Below are 20,023 nucleotides of genomic sequence, written 5' to 3'. Positions count from 1 at the left end.
GCCCACTTTCTCTTTGTGTGCGAGGCCTATTCAGTCCCCCGACGTGTTTGGTTGAAGGCTATGTGTAAACAGCTAGGTACAAGAGCGAGTGACAGTGCTCTAAGGATTATTTGTACCAGTCCCTCAACATTTATCGCTGTGGCAGTTGCCAAATATCTGGGATGGGCTTGGGCTATCAGAAAGAAATCTCTTGTCTAATGGTAGTATAGGAGAAAAGACTTTAGACCATTGTCCGCTCTATCAGTTACGAAAATTTTGACACTCTGTTCTTATATTGGCTAAATAATTATGATCCTTAGTATCATGGATGTATTTTATTGTTTTTTATTCGTTTTTAAACAAAAGTTTTTATAAGAGATTGTCTATATGTAATGTATGTCTTATGCTTTTATGAGTTTTTATCTCGAATAAAGCTATAAAAAATTGATAGAATTCTGAAATAACCCGACTGGTTGAAGCAGGAGGTGTTGTGTGATTAGCAACTCGTGAACAGTGAGTGCTAATTATACAGAATGTCTGGAAAAAGAAACCTATACCAGAAATCTACAGTACATGAGTGGAGAGCATCAAGGGCTAAGCCAAGCCCCGGGAGTCCCCACAGGCCCATGCCCCTTGCAGCTGCCTCAGGTGAAGTTCCTGAGGGTACTTCGATATGCAGCGGGCCTCCGAGTTTACATTTCACTTGCAGCCTCACACTTTGCTACACATGAAAGCCCCGCTCTACAGAGAGAAGACGAAAACAAGCAGCGACGCGGGAAGGACGGCAGCCACTGGTTGGCAGAAACGGTGACAAATACAGGGGGCACCGAGAGGCCTGACAGACTTAAGAAAGAAAAGGAAAGCCGCGCTGATTTTCTTTATGCAGGGCACAACTGTTTTTAAATGGAAATATTGAATGCTTTCTTGGTTTTCGGCACCAGCTGCGGACAACCAAAAGAACACCAAGGCTGCGATGCCCAGACGCCAGCGGGAGGAGCGGCCATCACCTGCTGTAAGAGGAGGGAACACGTAGACCCGTGAAGTATGATGGCCCAAAACAAATTATTTGTGAAATTGCCGGGGAGGGAACTAAGCATACAAAGGAGAGACGTTTAGAAAAATGCAACAATAAAAAGGAAGTGTTTAATTCAAGCACAACAAAGAACGAATGGCAATCCATGGACGTACTTAAAGACCATAAACTGATTACTACAGGTCTTACAGACACCGCATTCATGCTGCCTAAACTCTAAAAAAGAGGCCCTAGGGCTGAGGTCAGGGTTTAGGGATCCTGTTCGACAGAATGGGAAAATGAACTGCATTTGAACGATCAACCCATTCAGCAGTTCGGCCGGACTCCTCAAAATGACGGTTCCACTTTTCTTTCCTCGACACTGTGCTTGCTATCGGCACAATTTCTTCCACGTTTTGTCTTAGGTAGGAATTGAGAGGATTGTCAAAGATCCAACATTTCCAAAAATCCTCTGTTTAGTCTACTCAACTTAAAAGTAAAAAAATAAAGGATAGTGAAAATGAGTTTTTAAGTAGACAGTCAGAAATATCAATTAAAATTGATCTCCTTATTCAAAACCTTTAAGATATGGACAATCTCTGTGGTTGTGAAAATCAATGAAGATCCCATGAAGAAGAATTAGTTATGCCCAAAAATCTGGGGTGTGAATCATTTGCCTCCTAGGATAAGGCCACCAGCAAGTCCTTCAGTTGCTACATTTTGGGTACAACTCTGCAAACAACATAACTATTGCTTCATTGGTTACTCAGAAGATGTTCATCAGACACTGTTTTTCTTACCCAAAAGCTGAACTTGTGGTGTGCTCCGGACCACGGTCAGCATTTCCTTCGCCTTTACTTCTTGGCTCACCATTAGGAAAGTGTGCCCAATGAAGAGTGGCAGGAGGTTCTTGTAGGGAGAATCCGCAAGGGTGAGCTTTATAACCTGGATAAAAGAAGAAAAATCAAGGTTGTGCAAAGGAAACCCACATTCGAAGCCGATAGGAAGACAGAATAGAGAAGGAGAAAGTCTCAGCATTGGCCATCAGCAGTGGAATCTGTAGGAAGGCTTTTGAGGTGGTGTGGGATAGGAGAGTTACCATTAGCCTCTTCATCAATAGTTATGAGCGGGATGCCAATGAAGGAACGGAATCGGGTACAAATAGGTCCTTCCAGCAGAACAATGCAGGCGAGAGCTCATGAAAAGAATATCTTACAGAGCCCCTAAGAGGACTGCACTTGGTCAGCTGCATACAAGAGTTAGTTCTCAATCAAGGGGATTAACCTCTCTCTACAGAGGTCAGTTTCCTCCACCCCTAGTTTTTTTAAAGAGGGCATTTCCTTCTGCAAAATGAAAGGAGACTTTTTCTAAAAAAAAGTAATCAGTCCATGATAAAAGCTCTACTAGATGGGAGCCCTGACCAATAACAAAAATAAACTATTTTACAAACCTTCCCAACAATGATTGCTTCACCAAAAGGAAATATCAGATAGATTGTGCTAGAGAGAACCTCCCTTATTAAAAAGAAAAAGAGTGCGGACCTCTGTAAGGCGGATTTGCTTACTCGTCTAGGTAAGAGGGCAGCCTCCAAGAACGTCTACACAACCTGCAACTAGCTACTTCATAGAACAACCACCCGAGCTGTGCTTAATGCAGCGCATCTTCAGGAATTTAGCATCACTTAGAATTGAAGACATAACTAATATATATACATTTAATTAAGACTTTGAAACCTTAGCATTCTTTGAAAGTAATATAACAATTCAAGAAGAGAGACCACCTAGCTTGTGGTTTTTTTATTTTTTTATTTGCTGATGCACGCAATACAATAACTGTATCAAGACACCTGCAGAACCTGCTGATGGGCAGTCAGCGCTTGTAAAATAATCTAACATCTCTCAAATGCAGTTGTGTGATTGGGGAGGGGAGTGGATTTGCTGACATTTGCTAGCTGGGACAGAAGCTCTGGGAGTGTGGATCATGGCCTCACACATTAAGGGACTGGCTTCTTCCATTGGCTGTGGATGCTATACAGTAGCGCTCTGTAGGTTAACCCTGGTATGTGAAATCTGCTGATAACCTTTTTTGCCATATGGCAGATTATGGTGTGCATCCTCATGTTGTGCACTACACTTATTCACATTTACAAAAGGGGGGGAGCATCATTTAAGACATTGGTTAAAAATGTGTCCTCCACTCCCAGGTATCCCATTATTAGTAGGGTGGATGGGAAAGGTTAGAAACTAGATTAGGGGTTGAAAGGATGTAATGGTCATGTGACATTAAAACAGCAACATGATTCAGCCCTACACTGAAGGCCTCAGTGGTCCTGGACTTTCTTCAGGGTAGAGGCATGCTACTAACACCCCTACAAATGTGTGTTTTTGTGTATAGCATGCAATTACTTTCATGGCATGTGTCGGCAGTGCTAATACTTGCCACTGTATAGTTCCCAGAGTAATGGAGACTGTTTCTTTCACGGCGACACAAGTGTGGAGCCCTGTAGTCAAATTTGCATCAAGGGTCTCAACCCACTTCACAACCTCCCCGCCTCGGCTCCCCTGTTTGTGGCTACTACATTTTGATTACCTTTGGTTATGGCTATACAAGGTTGACACCAAAATATTTCAACGAAGAAGTGTGTCTTTTTTGATTGATGATGAATTAATTTTTTTTTAAAGCATCAACTTGGGCTCATCTTCAGTCACGTTTTTCATTTTCATCTGATAGTCTTAGAATAACAAAACCTTGAATCATTGTGATTACTTCAAGTGAGACTGCTGGTCTGAGAGAGAGTCTGAGAGAGTGTCTGTCTAGGAGAGTGTGTGAGAGAGTGCCTGTGAGAGAGAGTCTGTGAGAGAGTGCCTGTGAGAGAGAGTCTGAGAGAGAGTCTGAGAGAGAGAGTCTGAGAGAGAGAGTCTGCGAGAGAGTGTCTGTGAGAGTCTGAGAGTGTCTGAGAGAGTCTGTGAGAGTGTCTGGGAGAGTCTGTGAGAGAGTGTGAGAGAGTGTCTGAGAGAGTGTCTGAGAGAGTGTCTGAGAGAGTGTCTGAGAGAGTGTCTGTGAGAGTGTCTGTGAGAGTGTCTGTGAGAGTGTCTGAGAGAGTGTCTGAGAGAGTGTCTGAGAGAGTGTCTGAGAGAGTGTCTGAGAGAGTGTCTGTGTGAGTCTGTGAGAGTGAGTCTGTGAGAGAGTGTCAGAGAGAGTGTCAGAGAGAGTGTCAGAGAGAGTGTCAGAGAGAGTGTCAGAGAGGGTCAGAGAGAGTGTCAGAGAGTGTCAGAGAGTGTCAGAGAGTGTCAGAGAGTGTCAGAGAGTGTCTGTGAGAGAGTGTCTGAGAGAGTGTCTGAGAGAGTGTCTGAGAGAGTGTCTGAGAGAGAGTCTGAGAGAGAGTCTGAGAGAGCGTCTGAGAGAGCGTCTGAGAGAGCGTCTGAGAGAGTGTCTGAGAGAGTGTCTGAGAGAGTGTCTGAGAGAGTGTCTGAGAGAGTGTCTGAGAGAGTGCCTGAGAGAGTGCCTGAGAGAGTGCCTGAGAGAGTGCCTGAGAGAGTGTCTGAGAGAGTGTCTGAGAGAGTGTCTGTGCGAGAGTGTCTGTGCGAGAGTGTCTGTGCGAGAGTGTCTGTGCGAGAGTGTCTGTGCGAGAGTGTCTGTGAGAGTGAGTCTGTGAGAGTGAGTCTGTGAGAGAGTGTCTGTGAGAGAGTGTCTGTGAGAGTGTGAATCTGTGAGAGTGTGAATCTGTGAGAGTGTGAATCTGTGAGAGAGTCTGTGAGTGAGAGTCTGTGAGTAAGAGTTTGAGAGAGTGTCTGGGAGAGTGTCTGTGAGAGAGTGTCTGTGAGAGAGTGTCTGTGAGAGAGTGTCTGTGAGAGAGTGTCTGTGAGAGAGTGTCTGTGAGAGTGTCTGTGAGAGTGTCTGTGAGAGAGTGTCTGTGAGAGAGTGTCTGTGAGAAAGGGTCTGTGAGAAAGGGTCTGTGAGAGTGTCTGTGAGAGAGTGTCTGTGAGAGAGTGTCTGTGAGAGAGTGTCTGTGAGAGAGTGTCTGTGAGAGAGTGTCTGTGAGAGAGTGTCTGTGAGAGAGTGTCTGTGAGAGAGTGTCTGTGAGAGAGTGTCTGTGAGAGAGTGTCTGTGAGAGAGTGTCTGTGAGAGTGAGTCTGTGAGAGAGTGAGTCTGTGAGAGAGTGAGTCTGTGAGAGAGTGAGTCTGTGAGAGAGTGAGTCCGTGAGAGAGTGAGTCCGTGAGAGAGTGAGTCTGTGAGAGAGTGAGTCTGTGAGAGAGTGAGTCTGTGAGAGAGTGAGTCTGTGAGAGAGTGAGTCTGTGAGAGAGTGAGTCTGTGAGAGAGTGAGTCTGTGAGAGTGAGTCTGTGAGAGAGTGAGTCTGTGAGAGTGAGACTGTGAGAGTGAGACTGTGAGAGTGAGACTGTGAGAGAGTGAGTCTGTGAGAGAGTGAGTCTGTGAGAGAGTGAGTCTGTGAGAGAGTGGGTCTGTGAGAGAGTGTCTGGTCTGTGAGAGAGTGTCTGGTCTGTGAGAGAGTGTCTGTGAGAGAGAGTCTGGGGGTGAGAGTCTGGGGGTGAGAGTCTGGGGGTGAGAGTCTGGGGGTGAGAGTCTGGGGGTGAGAGTCTGGGGGTGAGAGTCTGGGGGTGAGAGTCTGGGGGTGAGAGTCTGGGGGTGAGAGTCTGGGGGTGAGAGTCTGGGGGTGAGAGTCTGGGGGTGAGAGTCTGGGGGTGAGAGTCTGGGGGTAAGAGTCTGGGGGTAAGAGTCTGGGGGTAAGAGTCTGAAAAGTTTCAGCACTCCATCCATCATCTCTTTGTGCTTTGGTCTGTAGCATCTGTCTTGTTTCTTGGCCAGCAGGGATCTCACAGCTCCTGGGCGGTCTTGGTTCTTTGAGGCATCCTTCGCCCACATCCTGCGGTCAGCTGAGCCTTGTGAATTTCTTCCAATGGTGAAGCAGCCCAGCTTCTTATTCCTCTTTTACCACCGATTACAGTAAACAAGCATTTACAATGCAACGGTCTCGGCATTGTTAAAGTTAGAGCTATTGGCATTGCTCATGACATTATTTTTGTTTATGTTTTTAAAACATTTAAAGAAACGGCATTGTTATTTACAATGTCAATAGCTTAATCACTCTCAAAAGCGAGATTTATTATGCGAGCATTATTTGGGAAGTTTGGCAAATCCATAATTATGAGGAAAACGCTGCAGCATCGCAAAATGCCAGTGGCCCAGACTAATATGCATGATTAGTATTTGGATTCCATGCCCATCCCTTCTTTGTCCTCTCTGCTGAAACTGCTGTCTGAAGTGTCAAATTTTATTAATACTAAACAAAAATCGCACTACCGTGCCAGGGCCAGACTTGGCATTGATAATGATTGTTTGAAAAGGGAACTTTGAAAGGATACGAACTTGACCAATTCTGGTTTCAAAATATAAGAGAACACTGTAGAGGCATGCGTCTACCGACTGTTATATATAATTTGGGATATATTTCTTAATCTGTCGAGTTCAGCCACTGCATGATTATATTGTTGTCTCTTTTTGAAACTCAGGAGCATTTACATTGTCGTGGTGTCACTAGGGCTTCAAGTGGATGCTTTTTCAATATTATATACAAGCCACAGTTACTGCTAATTTATCTTGTGCAACTAACAACGATTGACAAAGCCAATAGTCCCAACTTGTTGTAGGTATCATGTTACTTGCGGTATCATTATGCCTGGATGCAATGACAAAAGAGACAGCAAAATACAAGTCGTATAGACCCCGCGCAACACCGCCCCCCACCCCCACCCATTTTTTTTATCCCACTTAAAGCCCTGGGTAGGATACTCAACAACAGGGCCGAACTGGAACCCCAAAGTAGGCCTGGCAATTATGTCGGACCAGCTGGAGGGTCATGGGGGAGGTTAATTGTGAAGCACTTTTGCTACAGGAAACGCCAGATTCCCGGGCAAGCCAGCCCGGCCCTGCTCAACAACCCCGTTCTCTCCCGCATTTACCTGTGATCAGGCGCGCATCACCCATTGAACTCAAAGGGCTCCATCCCCCCCCCCCCCCCCCCGTCGTGTGTGGCAGCCCGGGATGCTCCCCTCACCCCACCTTCCCAACTTAACTGCAACGCCTCCGCTCAGTGAGAGGCTCGCATCTCTAGAGCCCTCCTCCCCTGATAGCGGACCTTTGCCCCATGGCGGCGTTTATACCACCCACCCTCTTCAGCCGGAGTCCTCATGCGGCTTCTGTTCCCGGACAGTGGTGGTTCTATGCACCCCTCCCAGAACGTTCAGTTACTTATTAGCACTGGGATCAAGTGCTTTCACTAAGGATAGAAAAAGCGGGGAGCGTGGGTAGGCAGCACCTTAGTAAGGGAGGGCGCTTGTTTCATTTTGTATTCACCCTTCCCCACTGTATGAATGAGTGAATTGCAAGGCTCCTTGGAGCATACACTAGAGCGTGCTGCCACTTCCTCTACGCCCAGCGGGGGGCGGACTACAAAACTAGCGCAGCGGGTGTTTGCCCGAGACGGATGCAAGCACTACGCCATTTCGATGCCCAGTTCACCGTCCCAGCATCCCGTCAGCGCCAGGTTAACGGGGATCTATTCATTTAATTTTTATTAATACTCCTCTCCCAATAATCTGTTCCACTGAGCTCAAGTCTGCGCGTTAGAGATTTAAACCGCGCACGAAAGTGCAACATCGTTTTAAGTGCCTCCGTAAACTTACAAAGATAACTGGCAGAAACGTCTAGCGTGTTTACACCATAAACTCCTGTGTGATTAGTTCCTATTATTGCTTATTATTTGTGCTTTGTAATTATGTGCGCGATTTAGGAATGTGATGCAAATTTTTTTTGTTGCTTCAAACCGAGAGAGCAGGGGGAGAGGACAAGCACACCACTGCCTTTCTCCGAGGCAGAGCAGAAATGCCTCGGAGAAACGCAGCGTCGTTTTCGGGTTCGGGGCGTGTTTGTCTTTTCTCTCCTCCAGCCATTGGCTGGAGGAGAGAATGAGACTTCTTGCAAAAAACACGCCCCCCGATCCGAAAAGGACGGGGCCTGATCGGAGTGACGGGACCTCTTCTCCAATAGCTGGCCAGCATTGAAGAGGCCAGCCAATGGAGAACAGGGGAGAAGAGGGGCGGGTTCAAGCCCCTCTTCTCCAAAACATTAAATCTCTCGACTTCCGGTTCTGCCTTCGGCAGACCGGATAGTCCCGAGACCTAAAAAGGATTTTTGTCCGCTCTGGTCTTGTCTGATGCACAAAGCCTCCTCCGTCTTGAGGGGCCAATATTTATGCTCCTTTGGTAACGAGAGTGTCAAGCATGAGCCAACGTATGGTCTGTTGCCTTCAAAGCCGTTTCCCAATCAGAGAGAAGTTCAACTTCCTTCGTTGGGCCCAGTTTTTGTGGGCTGCAGGGATCCCAAAGTCAGACTACTTTCAACTTGTCACAATTTTTACCGATCCATGCAACGCAGAGCCCCAAAATAAGGTCACCATTGGTGGAGTTACAACCAGCAACACAGAAGCAGGGGAATGGTGATTTTCACTCAAATAGAGAAACTTACACTTAACAAAGGAAGACATTTGAAAGCTTCCCGTAATTCAACAGATAAATGGATCAGGGAGGGGGGGTATGAGCAAGATGCAGCTTGCCACCTTCACCATGGACAAAGAACAATGTGAAGGGAGGCCAAAATCGTTGTGAACACCACAATCCACCAGTGGTTATGAAGCATTGTGGAAGAATTGCAATTCGTCTTGCAATCCAGCATACAAGATGGTGGACGAGTGAGTGGTATTATTGAGCGGAGTCTCATAGCCCAGCTTTAAAGGTTAGGAGGAGGAGAGAGTGGGGAGATGGGTCACTGCGACGACTGAACTGCAGTAGAGGCTATTACTACAGGAGAGTTGCTGTGAGCCTCAAAACCCAGCATTAGTGGATCAGGACTATCGAAGCCAACGTGAACCTGGCAACTTGGTGTTAGCCACAGGTAAAGAATGAGAGCCACAATTGAAGATAAGGAACTATATGTGAGAAAAAGATATTAGAAATGTTAGAAATCTCATTCTCCTCCTCTAGGGTCTGGTCGGAGAAGGCGCCCTTTCAGGATGTTATAGAAAGTTGTAAACATGTGCTGAAAGGATATGGGCTATACTCAGCTTGTTGACTTTGAATACAAATGTCTCTCAAGCTAGTTTGCGGAGTAGGGAGAAGCTAGATATAAATTGTATGAGTACTAAGGTAGATGTCGACGCTGTTCAGGATGGTTTAAGTGGAAGCGAGACTATAGGGTGACGGATGAAATTGAGATATTGTATCCTATCAGGTTCATGCTGACAACGAAAGCATCGGATCTCTGATGGAACAACAACACAGACAGTTCCAAACTGAAATGAAGAGCAGCGCTGCAATTATCTATTAAATCATAAAGGAAAAATTAAAGGCCTAAAGCTTACCAACCCTGGATCTAGAGCCAAAAACTGTATTAAAAAGTACTGATTTCAAAAAAAAAGTCTCCATGTCAAGGGTTTTTCTGGGAACTTCTGCACTTCCTAGGGAGGCTCCCAAGACCACATTACTGTCTAAGAACTTATGGATGTCTCAACCACCTGAGTCACAGCAATAACCATTTAACAAACATGTTTCAGCTGTTCAACCAGAGGAGTGTTCCATCCCTACATACACAATAGCCATATGTACAACTGTATTGTGAAATGTAAAGATGTAATGTAATCTGTTTCTGACCAGCGACAAGTTCCTAAGAGGTTCTCCGTGTTTAATGTGAACATTTCAACTCCCCAACAGAGTGATATGCGCGGCTAGAGAAGCAACACCAAGGCCCACCACCGCGGTCGGTGAGGTAACTAATGACTCCACAGACAAGGTTATGGAGCGGTCATGAGCAAGGGATGGTGGGTAGGAAGTGGCTAACACTGGGATACATGGCCTTAGTTTCCTTTGGATGACTGGCTTGACAGTGGTTGGGTGTTCGCAAACAGAAGAGTCACAAGACATCAGGACAAGGAAAGCATGGAGAGATGACTGGACTATCAAATGGTGTCTGTCTGCTAGGGAAAGTTAACATCTCATCTGCCCATTTGTAGATACTTTTAAAATAGATTTATAAACACTATATGTTAAAACAATCTGTTGATCACAATCAACTGCTATGGAATTTCTGATGTAGTGTTTGGACTGTGGCTCGGTTTAGATTCATAATGAGGAAAAGTTAGCATGTAAAGGAGTGGTTAGCATTTTAGTTGTATCTATGGATGTAGCTTTGTCCCAGAGACTGCTAGACACACTGTGTAAATGTTTGATTTTACTGTTATGATAATCTCAATTGTTAATAAAGTTCTACTCTTTCCCTTAAGCACCAGAACTGGCTCGGCATCCAAATTGATTGCGTTTTATAGCGTGGTGCCACACGGTATTAAAGTTCCTATCGCTCAGAACTTCCTTAAATACACCTTGACACTTCTATTCAGATACACCCGGAAAGTCAAGTCTTGAGCATTACTGAGAAGCCACTCTCTAATACAAATACTGGTAACCCCACTCCAGAGACATGCTATTGCCCTAACATATACAACCTAGGAGAATAATACCCAGGGAAAGCGCACATCACTAAGAACCAAGTGGCAAGGAGCTACGGGCATATTTGAGGCCAATGATTGGGCTAACGCTTGGTGCAAGACAGTGCGGACGCTGGGCAATTCTCACCTTTACTTGGGGTGTCTGCGAGCGGCTTCTGCCTTGTGTGGGACGCCGTGTGGACGCTTGATTCCCCTGCCGCCTCGCGCCACCTGAGGCTGCAGCAGGACCACAAGACCCAGCATCCCCCTTTGCCCCGCCCACTTCCGCCGGACTACGCGCCTGGAGGCGCTACTAATTCAGAAGCTCCCTCGGTGGAGCGGGGGGCTAACGCTTGGTGCAAGACAGTGCGGGCGCTGGGCAATTCTCACCTTTACTTGGGGTGTCTGCGAGCGGCTTCTGCCTTGTGTGGGACGCCGTGTGGACGCTTGATTCCCCTGCCGCCTCGCGCCACCTGAGGCTGCAGCAGGACCACAAGACCCAGCATCCCCCTTTGCCCCGCCCACTTCCGCCGGACTACGCGCCTGGAGGCGCTACTAATTCAGAAGCTCCCTCCGCGTCGCGGGATCGCGCGCGGGTCGGTGCCGGGAGAAGCCCGGGACAAGGGCGGGACCGTCTGTGGCCGTCCGGGGCCGGACGAGGCCGGGCCGGCCTACAACTCTTGATCTTCGAGCCAATTCCTGGACACCTTCACATCTGCCAGAGGACAGGGGAGATAAGTCACGGGGGCGTTCGTGGGTTATACATTGTTATCAGACAACACCCACTGTTTTGTGCTTGGTATTGGCTAGTCACAAGTGGTTGACTAAGGGTTAAAGCTGTTCGGTTGTTAAAGCGGTTGTTAGACGACATTATAAACCCGTTAGGCCAAAGTTGCACCATGGGTAAAACGAAAAAACCCCACAGTAGAACAGGGGGAGGAGTAAAGGGAACCTTAGATGCATTCATCACACGGGCAGAATCCTTGCTTTCACACGAAATACTGTTGACGGAGCGTAGGTTATCTCTCGATTCCCTCCTGGCACACAAACGATCTTCACTGGGGACAATTGCTGAGTGTGTCACACCTGGGGGGAGTATCCCTGAAGGTCAGAACATTTCAGCCCATAGTAACACCCAGCACGTGACCACAGTACAAGTTCACACATCAACGGTAGTAGACGGGGAACAAGAGGTAATAATATTGGAGGGGTTTTTAACCCCCCCCTGTCAACACCATACTTCTCCCTCGAGACCGAATGTAACGGTGTCAGGAGTTTCCGAGCCACCTACCCCGGGTATCAGGGAAATCAGAGTTGAAGAACAAACTGGGAATGCCACTGGGGGAGAGAGAGAACCTGACATCCCACTAGGGAGGGAAAGTGAAGTGATCACCCGTTCGAAAAAGATGTTATTGGGGACAGACCCCACCCTAGCTCCTGGCCCTATTGTGAATGTAAGGTCCCCGCCTAACGCACATCGTAAAGGAACCGAAAAAATTAGAAATGGCAATAAATCGAAAAAAGGAACACTCAGGAATGAGCCCATAGCTACTGAGGACATAAGATCCCGACCTACTTGCACACAATGTGAAACCTGTTCCCCGGTAATTAGAAAGGAATGGTTAATGGAGATAACGAAAGTATTAGAGTCCAACATAGAAGCCCTTCTCCTTAAACACTTGGCCCCCTTAGTAGAACATATCAAGAAAATTGAGGGGAAAATAATTAGGTTGTTGGATGCACAAAACAGGGAACACCCGGTGGCCCAAATAATCACGACTCAGGAAGGGTTGGGGAGTGCCTCGCGTCCCGCCAGCGCCGATTCTAATAACAGCAGGCTGGTAGGGAGCAATTTGAGAGCTGCCACTATAGTGAACAAGGACAGAGATACACCTCCCATCATTGCAACCCCTAGATTACAGCAGGAGGGTAAGAATATAGGGACGGTAATAGCTCACAGTCTTCCAGAGGCACAGGCCCAGAGTACTCCGGGTCTTCAGACATTGGACCTGCCCCCAGCCTCCTGTCCATACACAATAGTCCTGGCGGGAGTCCCAGCCCAAAACCCCGACAGAGAAGAATCGACAAGCTCCCTGATCAATAAAATTAACCACTGGTTATATAACAATGTGAAGGGAGTTAATTTGAGGAATACTCAAATCCTTATGGCAAGAAGGGTAGCTTGGGTTGGACCATCAGAGAAAAAATTCCCAGGGGACTGCGTTATTGTTAACTTCAGAGACCCGCAAATGGTAAAAGAATTACTCGCTTCTAGTTGTGGGTTCTTTGATAGTGGGTCGACAATAAAAATGCTTCCACTTAATTTTTTCTACAGGGACCACTTAACCGAGCAACGACAAACGACTTGGAGAAGAAGGGTAATGCATACTATAAGAAACAATAGTCCGTGGTCTGGCCCAAACCGGTTCACCCCACTATGTGAAGCAGCAGTGATGGACGAACTGGACTGACTGGCCCATGAAGAGCTTTTAGAGCCCCTACCTCCCTCAGCTAATTCAGTGCACAAGGAGTTTCTGGATATCACGGGAAATATTCCCGAACTTTCCACCAGGCAAAATGAAATTTCACCAATTCCTGTAGTCAAAAGCGTGGTTTCGGGAGGGACTTGCTTTGCAGGGTTCCTTGACCAAAATCAGTCCACCCTAGCCAGGAGGACAATAAATTACGAGGCGGAGGAACTTAGGGTGGTCTCTTGGAATATTGCAGGATTATCTTCCAAGTTAAAAAACAAGGAGTGGTTGGATTTTAGTCAGAAATTCCATATTATCTGTCTACAAGAAACGTGGGAGACGGATAGTAGTGCTGCACACTTAGAGGGATATAAAATGTTTTTTGTACCGGCCCGGAAATCTAGTATGGGAAGAGCGAAAGGAGGACTAGTAATATATGTGTCTCTCAAACTACAAGGGACCTGGGAGGTCTTGGGCTGGAGTTCGGATCATTTACAGGGCATTAGTTATCGCAGGAAGGGCTTAAGATTTGTCTTAATAAATTTTTATAATGCAGTTCAGCCAACGCAGAGGTTGAATGAGCTCGAGGATAGATTATCAGATCTACACTCCAGGGGAAATAACCCCCCAACCCTGATTTTGGTGGGCGATTTTAATTGCCATCAATGCCCACACTTAAAATGGGAAGGGGCTAAATGGGATTTCTGCCCCTCTACCAAGGACTGGCATCTAGAACATTCACTGGAAGGTAGTAAACTTGGTAATATCCTGGGCACATATGATCTAATCCCTACGATGGACTTAATCAAGCCCATTAACTCTAATATTATTAACCCAACGTTCAAAGGCAGAGGCAGGGATACTATTATTGATTTTATTTTTGTTTCTAATGGTCTTAAATACAGGATCGTAGATTTTAGTATACAGATTAGCATTTTTAGTGACCATAACCCCTTGGTGTTGTCATTGATGGTTGAGGACTCATCCTCTCAGGCAAAGGCCAGTATGACGAGGGGCAAATTAGATGCAATTGATCAAGGCAGGCGCATACGTTGGTCTAACATAGATGGGGAAGCATTTTATAAAAATCTTATTGCAACCCCCGACAGTGGGATCTGGATGTGTTTAGACCAGGATGTCAAAGGCAAAAAATTGATAAATGTCTTTGTAAATATGGCAAGGGACATCGACAAGTTACTCAGGGCTAAAGTACCACCTACGTCCAACAGCCAACCAAAATGGTTTGACAATGCATGCTCCAGTGCCCAAAGAGAATTAAAACGGGCACTTAAAAAAGTACCGAAAGACAGGAGCATGATAATGGAATGCAGGGCCCAATATAAGCAGGCCATAAAAAGGAGGAAACAAACTATCCAATCTGAGGCTTGGGAGAATTTAAAGGAGGCAGCGGAGTTGAGAGACATGTCTAAATTCTGGAAGGTGATAAATGACCCAATTTTTCAGACATCAAATAGTGAGAAGATGGCCTGTAACATCCTTCCAGAAGAATGGGTTTCTCATTTTAGTAAGTTGTATAATCATGTCAGTGCTCCAACCCAATTAGCCACAGATGTGGGGACTCTGCCAAATTCATGGGTGGAGTTTACAGTGGACGAAGTTAAAAATGGAATATGTGCCCTGACAAGAAACAAGGCCCCGGGGCCAGACGGGATTCCTCCAGATCTATTCTTATCACAGGTTGAGCTGTGGGCTCCTATACTAGCGAGAATTTTTAATACAGCCGTGGAAGAGGGACTGCCAAGGTCCTGGTCAACTGCCCATATTGTCCCCATATTTAAAAAGGGAAATAAGAGCAACCCACAATGTTACCGACCGATTTCTTTAATCGATGTGTCTGCAAAGGTGCTAGGGAAGGTGATTCTAAATCGTCTAATGGACTGGGCGGAGGAAAAGGAAATTATTACAGACACCCAGTACGGTTTTAGAATGGGCCGCTCAACTACTGACCAATGCCTCAATTTATACAATCTGGTCGCAAAATATACTGTGGCTGGCGAAGGTACAGTTTTTTTAGCATTTATGGACCTGACAGCAGCCTTCGACCGGGTTAACCGAGGGAAATTATGGGAGATTCTAGAGTTGCTAGGGGTAGATTTAAGCTTGATATTCATTTTAAAATCATTGCACATGAATACTACAGCCCAGGTTCGGTATAGCAACGAGGGGAATCTGACCGACCACTTTTCTTGCACAGGGGGCCTGAGACAAGGCTGCATCCTGGCGCCTTTTTTATTTACATTATATATAAATGGCTTGGACAATGCTCTGAGAACACTGGGAGTTGATTGCCCGAGAGTAGCAAATAGAAGCATTCCTGTCTTATTGTATGCGGATGACGCAGTACTCCTCTAGCGTACAGGGAAGGGTCTGCAATCTCTTATTGATGGCTTCTGTGAGTTCATGGCAAATCTAGATTTATCCCCTAACCTTACAAAATCCTATATTATGGAAGTAGGAAAAAGACCAACTAAGAATTTTACTTTTAAAATTGGGGGACACAAATTAGAGAAGGTCGAGGTTTTCAATTACTTAGGGATCACCTTCGATAAACATCTCAATTTTAACGCATTAATCACTGAAAAATGCAAACAGCACGTGAGCATAATGGGCTCAATCATGAATCGTGCCACGAGATTAGGTAGGTGGTCAGTGCTGGAAATACTGAATTTATATAATTCAATTTGTTGTTCCAAAATCATGTATGGGAGTGAAGTTTGGGGATTCAGAAACATGGCCACTATACAATTAGAGGAAAACAAGTTTCTTAGGAGGATCTTGCAGGTTCCTCAAAGCATACCGGCCCATATTATTCACGAGGAGCTAGGGATCCCGTATATCTCTGACAGATTAAGTTTTAAGCCATTACTGTGTTGGATTAAAATCTGGACCAACCCTGAAGCAAGTCTAAGCAGAGAAATATTAATAGACTGTATTAACAGGGATAAAGGTCATAAGATAACATGGCTTAAATATGTTCAGGATAAACTGGAGTGGCTGGGTTTTGCAAAATACTTTAAGGAACCAACGTCCCTAACCCCGCAGCTAAAGGTCACGTTAAAAGCAGAATATATGAGGCGGATAGCCTGTGCCCGGGAAGATAGCGAAATTCTGAAAGGGTCAGTGAGATCTCATATATTAACTAAATCTGTTGTAGGTCTCGAACCCTACCTGGCACTGATCTATAATAAAAACGATAGGTTTTTAATGACCAGATTCAGACTGGATCTCTTACATCATATTTTAGCAGTTCCCGCAGGGTACACGAAAGATATTGGCACAAAGGGTCCCTGTGGCTGCGATCTGGGATCTCCACAGGACACCCTACATTTTGTATTCTTTTGTCCATTATATGAATATCCGCGGGCTCTTTTTTTAAAAACCATCCTAAGAGCGAATAAATTTACCCAAGTTAGAGTAGCTCTTCTATACTTAAAACTGTCTGTGGAACCCTTTACATTGTTCTGTACTGTAAATTTTCTAAGATTAGCTGTGAAACTGAGGAAATCTAGAAGGGAGGCGTAAGTTAGTTTGATTGCCGGATACTGTAGCTGAGGCATCCGGATTAAAGGCCCCCCGTATGATAGTTTTACATTGTACACAGAACAGGAGATAATTCGTGGAGTTTTCACAATTGTTGTCTCGCAATGTTTAGAGTACTTGGGATGTTATAAGAAGTTCGTTTTAATTAGGCTACGGCTTATTTTAAATTTGATTGATCTTATGTAAACTACGATCTTGCATTTTAATAATTGTTAAAGTGTTGGTATTCCCTATCTGTACAGCTGTCAGCACACTGCACTTTATAAAAACTATGAATTTGCAATTTAGTATAAATCTTAGGCCCAACTCTGCTATTGAGATCTTGGAATGGCCCATCAGATATGTTTTATTTTAATGTTTTATGATGAATTGCTCATATTACTGTATTTGAAATATGTAAATATATTGTTCTTTTCTGGATGTTTTAATATCCGAATAAAGATACTTTGATGATGATGATTGGGCTAAAGAATGTGGACCCCCGCGAAACGTGGTAATAAGTATGGGCTTCAGACTGGTCCAACTGAAGACACTACGCTGCACCTAATATTCTACACGTGAAATGTGGTAATAAGTATGGGCTTCAGACTGGTCCAACTGAAGAAACTACGCTGCACCTAATATTCTACCCGCGAAACGTGGTAATAAGTATGGGCTTCAGACTGGTCCAACTGAAGAAACTACGCTGCACCTAATATTCTACCCGCGAAACGTGGTAATAAGTATGGGCTTCAGACTGGTCCAACTGAAGACACTACGCTGCACCTAATATTCTACTCGCGAAACGTGGTAATACGTATGGGCTTCAGACTGGTCCAACTGACGACACTACGCTGCACCTAATATTCTACCCGCGAAACGTGGTAATAAGTATGGGCTTCAGACTGGTCCAACTGAAGACACTACGCTGCACCTAATATTCTACCCGCGAAACGTGGTAATAAGTATGGGCTTCAGACTGGTCCAACTGAAGACACTACGCTACACCTAATATTCTACCCGCGAAACGTGGTAATAAGTATGGGCTTCAGACTGGTCCAACTGACGACACTACGCTGCACCCAATATTCTACCCGCGAAACGTGGTAATAAGTATGGGCTTCAGACTGGTCCAACTGAAGACACTACGCTGCACCTAATAGTCTACACGCGAAACGTGGTAATAAGTATGGGCTTCAGACTGGTCCAACTGAAGAAACTACGCTGCACCTAATATTCTACCCGCGAAACGTGGTAATAAGTATGGGCTTCAGACTGGTCCAACTGAAGACACTACGCTGCACCTAATATTCTACCCGCGAAACGTGGTAATAAGTATGGGCTTCAGACTGGTCCAACTGAAGAAACTACGCTGCACCTAATATTCTACCCGCGAAACGTGGTAATAAGTATGGGCTTCAGACTGGTCCAACTGAAGACACTACGCTGCACCTAATATTCTACTCGCGAAACGTGGTAATAAGTATGGGCTTCAGACTGGTCCAACTGACGACACTACGCTGCACCTAATATTCTACCCGCGAAACGTGGTAATAAGTATGGGCTTCAGACTGGTCCAACTGAAGACACTACGCTGCACCTAATATTCTACCCGCGAAACGTGGTAATAAGTATGGGCTTCAGACTGGTCCAACTGAAGACACTACGCTACACCTAATATTCTACCCGCGAAACGTGGTAATAAGTATGGGCTTCAGACTGGTCCAACTGACGACACTACGCTGCACCCAATATTCTACCCGCGAAACGTGGTAATAAGTATGGGCTTCAGACTGGTCCAACTGAAGACACTACGCTGCACCTAATAGTCTACACGCGAAACGTGGTAATAAGTATGGGCTTCAGACTGGTCCAACTGAAGAAACTACGCTGCACCTAATATTCTACCCGCGAAACGTGGTAATAAGTATGGGCTTCAGACTGGTCCAACTGAAGACACTACGCTGCACCTAATATTCTACCCGCGAAACGTGGTAATAAGTATGGGCTTCAGACTGGTCCAACTGAAGAAACTACGCTGCACCTAATATTCTACCCGCGAAACGTGGTAATAAGTATGGGCTTCAGACTGGTCCAACAGAAGACACTACGCTGCACCTAATATTCTACCCGCGAAACGTGGTAATAAGTATGGGCTTCAGACTGGTCCAACTGAAGACACTACGCTGCACCTAATATTCTACCCACGAAACGTGGTAATAAGTATGGGCTTCAGACTGGTCCAACTGAAGAAACTACGCTGCACCTAATATTCTACCCGCGAAACGTGGTAATAAGTATGGGCTTCAGACTGGTCCAACTGAAGACACTACTCTGCACCTAATATTCTACCCGCGAAACGTGGTAATAAGTATGGGCTTCAGACTGGTCCAACAGAAGACACTACGCTGCACCTAATATTCTACCCGCGAAACGTGGTAATAAGTATGGGCTTCAGATTGGTCCAACTGACGACACTACGCTGCACCTAATATTCTACCCGCGAAACGTGGTAATAAGTGTGGGCTTCAGACTGGTCCAACTGAAGACACTAGGCTGCACCTAATATTCTACTCGCGAAACGTGGTAATAAGTATGGGCTTCAGACTGGTCCAACTGAAGACACTACGCTGCACCTAATATTCTACCCGCGAAACGTGGTAATAAGTGTGGGCTTCAGACTGGTCCAACTGAAGACACTACGCTGCACCTAATATTCTACCCGCGAAACGTGGTAATAAGTATGGGCTTCAGACTGGTCCAACTGACGACACTACGCTGCACCTAATATTCTACCCGCGAAACGTGGTAATAAGTGTGGGCTTCAGACTGGTCCAACTGAAGACACTACGCTGCACCTAATATTCTACACGCGAAACGTGGTAATAAGTATGGGCTTCAGACTGGTCCAACTGACGACACTACGTTGCACCTAATATTCTACCATACTATTATGCATGTGCAGAACTTTGGGTTGATTAGGGGTGATAAATACCCTTGGAGTATAATCAGGTAGGAACCCGTATACATACATATTAGAAATGTTGTCAAAGACAGTCATTCTAAAACAATATTAAAGGCCAAACAATAGGTGTATTTACGCCTCTACTGCAATATCGCAGTAATGGCTGCTGGAAGAGACATTGTCAAACACTGGAGAAAACAGATCTTGCAAATAAATGTAATTTGGTGGAAGAAAACAGACTGGTGAATGATCCCTGAGAAAGTGATATACGAGGTACAAAGAGGTCTCAAAACATTTTGAAAAATACAGGGGCTGGAAATAAATGGGTGGACTGGACTTTGAGGGATTGACGGTCTGTAGAGTCTAATGGAGTATAGATCGAGTAACAGTGGAGAACATGTCTGCAGAACATAAATGGAGAACCCAGAGAGGTGAAACACTGAGCTGCAATTACTCATGGAAATGTACAGAGTAATGCACCATTATTTTATCATATACAGTA

General features: G+C 45.4%; 2 protein-coding genes across 3 annotated transcripts in view; one reads left to right on the top strand and one right to left on the bottom strand.

The window, feature by feature from the left end:
- Positions 1-20,023, bottom strand: part of MRPL10 (mitochondrial ribosomal protein L10) — a 64,351-nt gene that overhangs the window by 12,958 nt on the left and 31,370 nt on the right. For both annotated transcript variants that reach the window (XM_085608973.1, XM_085608884.1), the window contains exon 4: positions 1,792-1,936. In XM_085608973.1, the coding sequence (XP_085465099.1) occupies positions 1,792-1,936 (145 nt within the window). The remainder of the gene's footprint in view (positions 1-1,791; positions 1,937-20,023) is intronic.
- Positions 1-20,023, top strand: part of LOC146869105 (uncharacterized) — a 233,915-nt gene that overhangs the window by 183,674 nt on the left and 30,218 nt on the right. The gene's annotated exons all lie outside the window — the stretch shown is intronic.

Source organism: Triturus cristatus, chromosome 1_1 (genome assembly GCF_964204655.1).
Source record: "Triturus cristatus chromosome 1_1, aTriCri1.1, whole genome shotgun sequence".
Taxonomy (NCBI): domain Eukaryota; kingdom Metazoa; phylum Chordata; class Amphibia; order Caudata; family Salamandridae; genus Triturus; species Triturus cristatus.
Note: the sequence above shows the minus strand (reverse complement) of the source record. Positions and strands in the feature narration are given on the sequence as shown.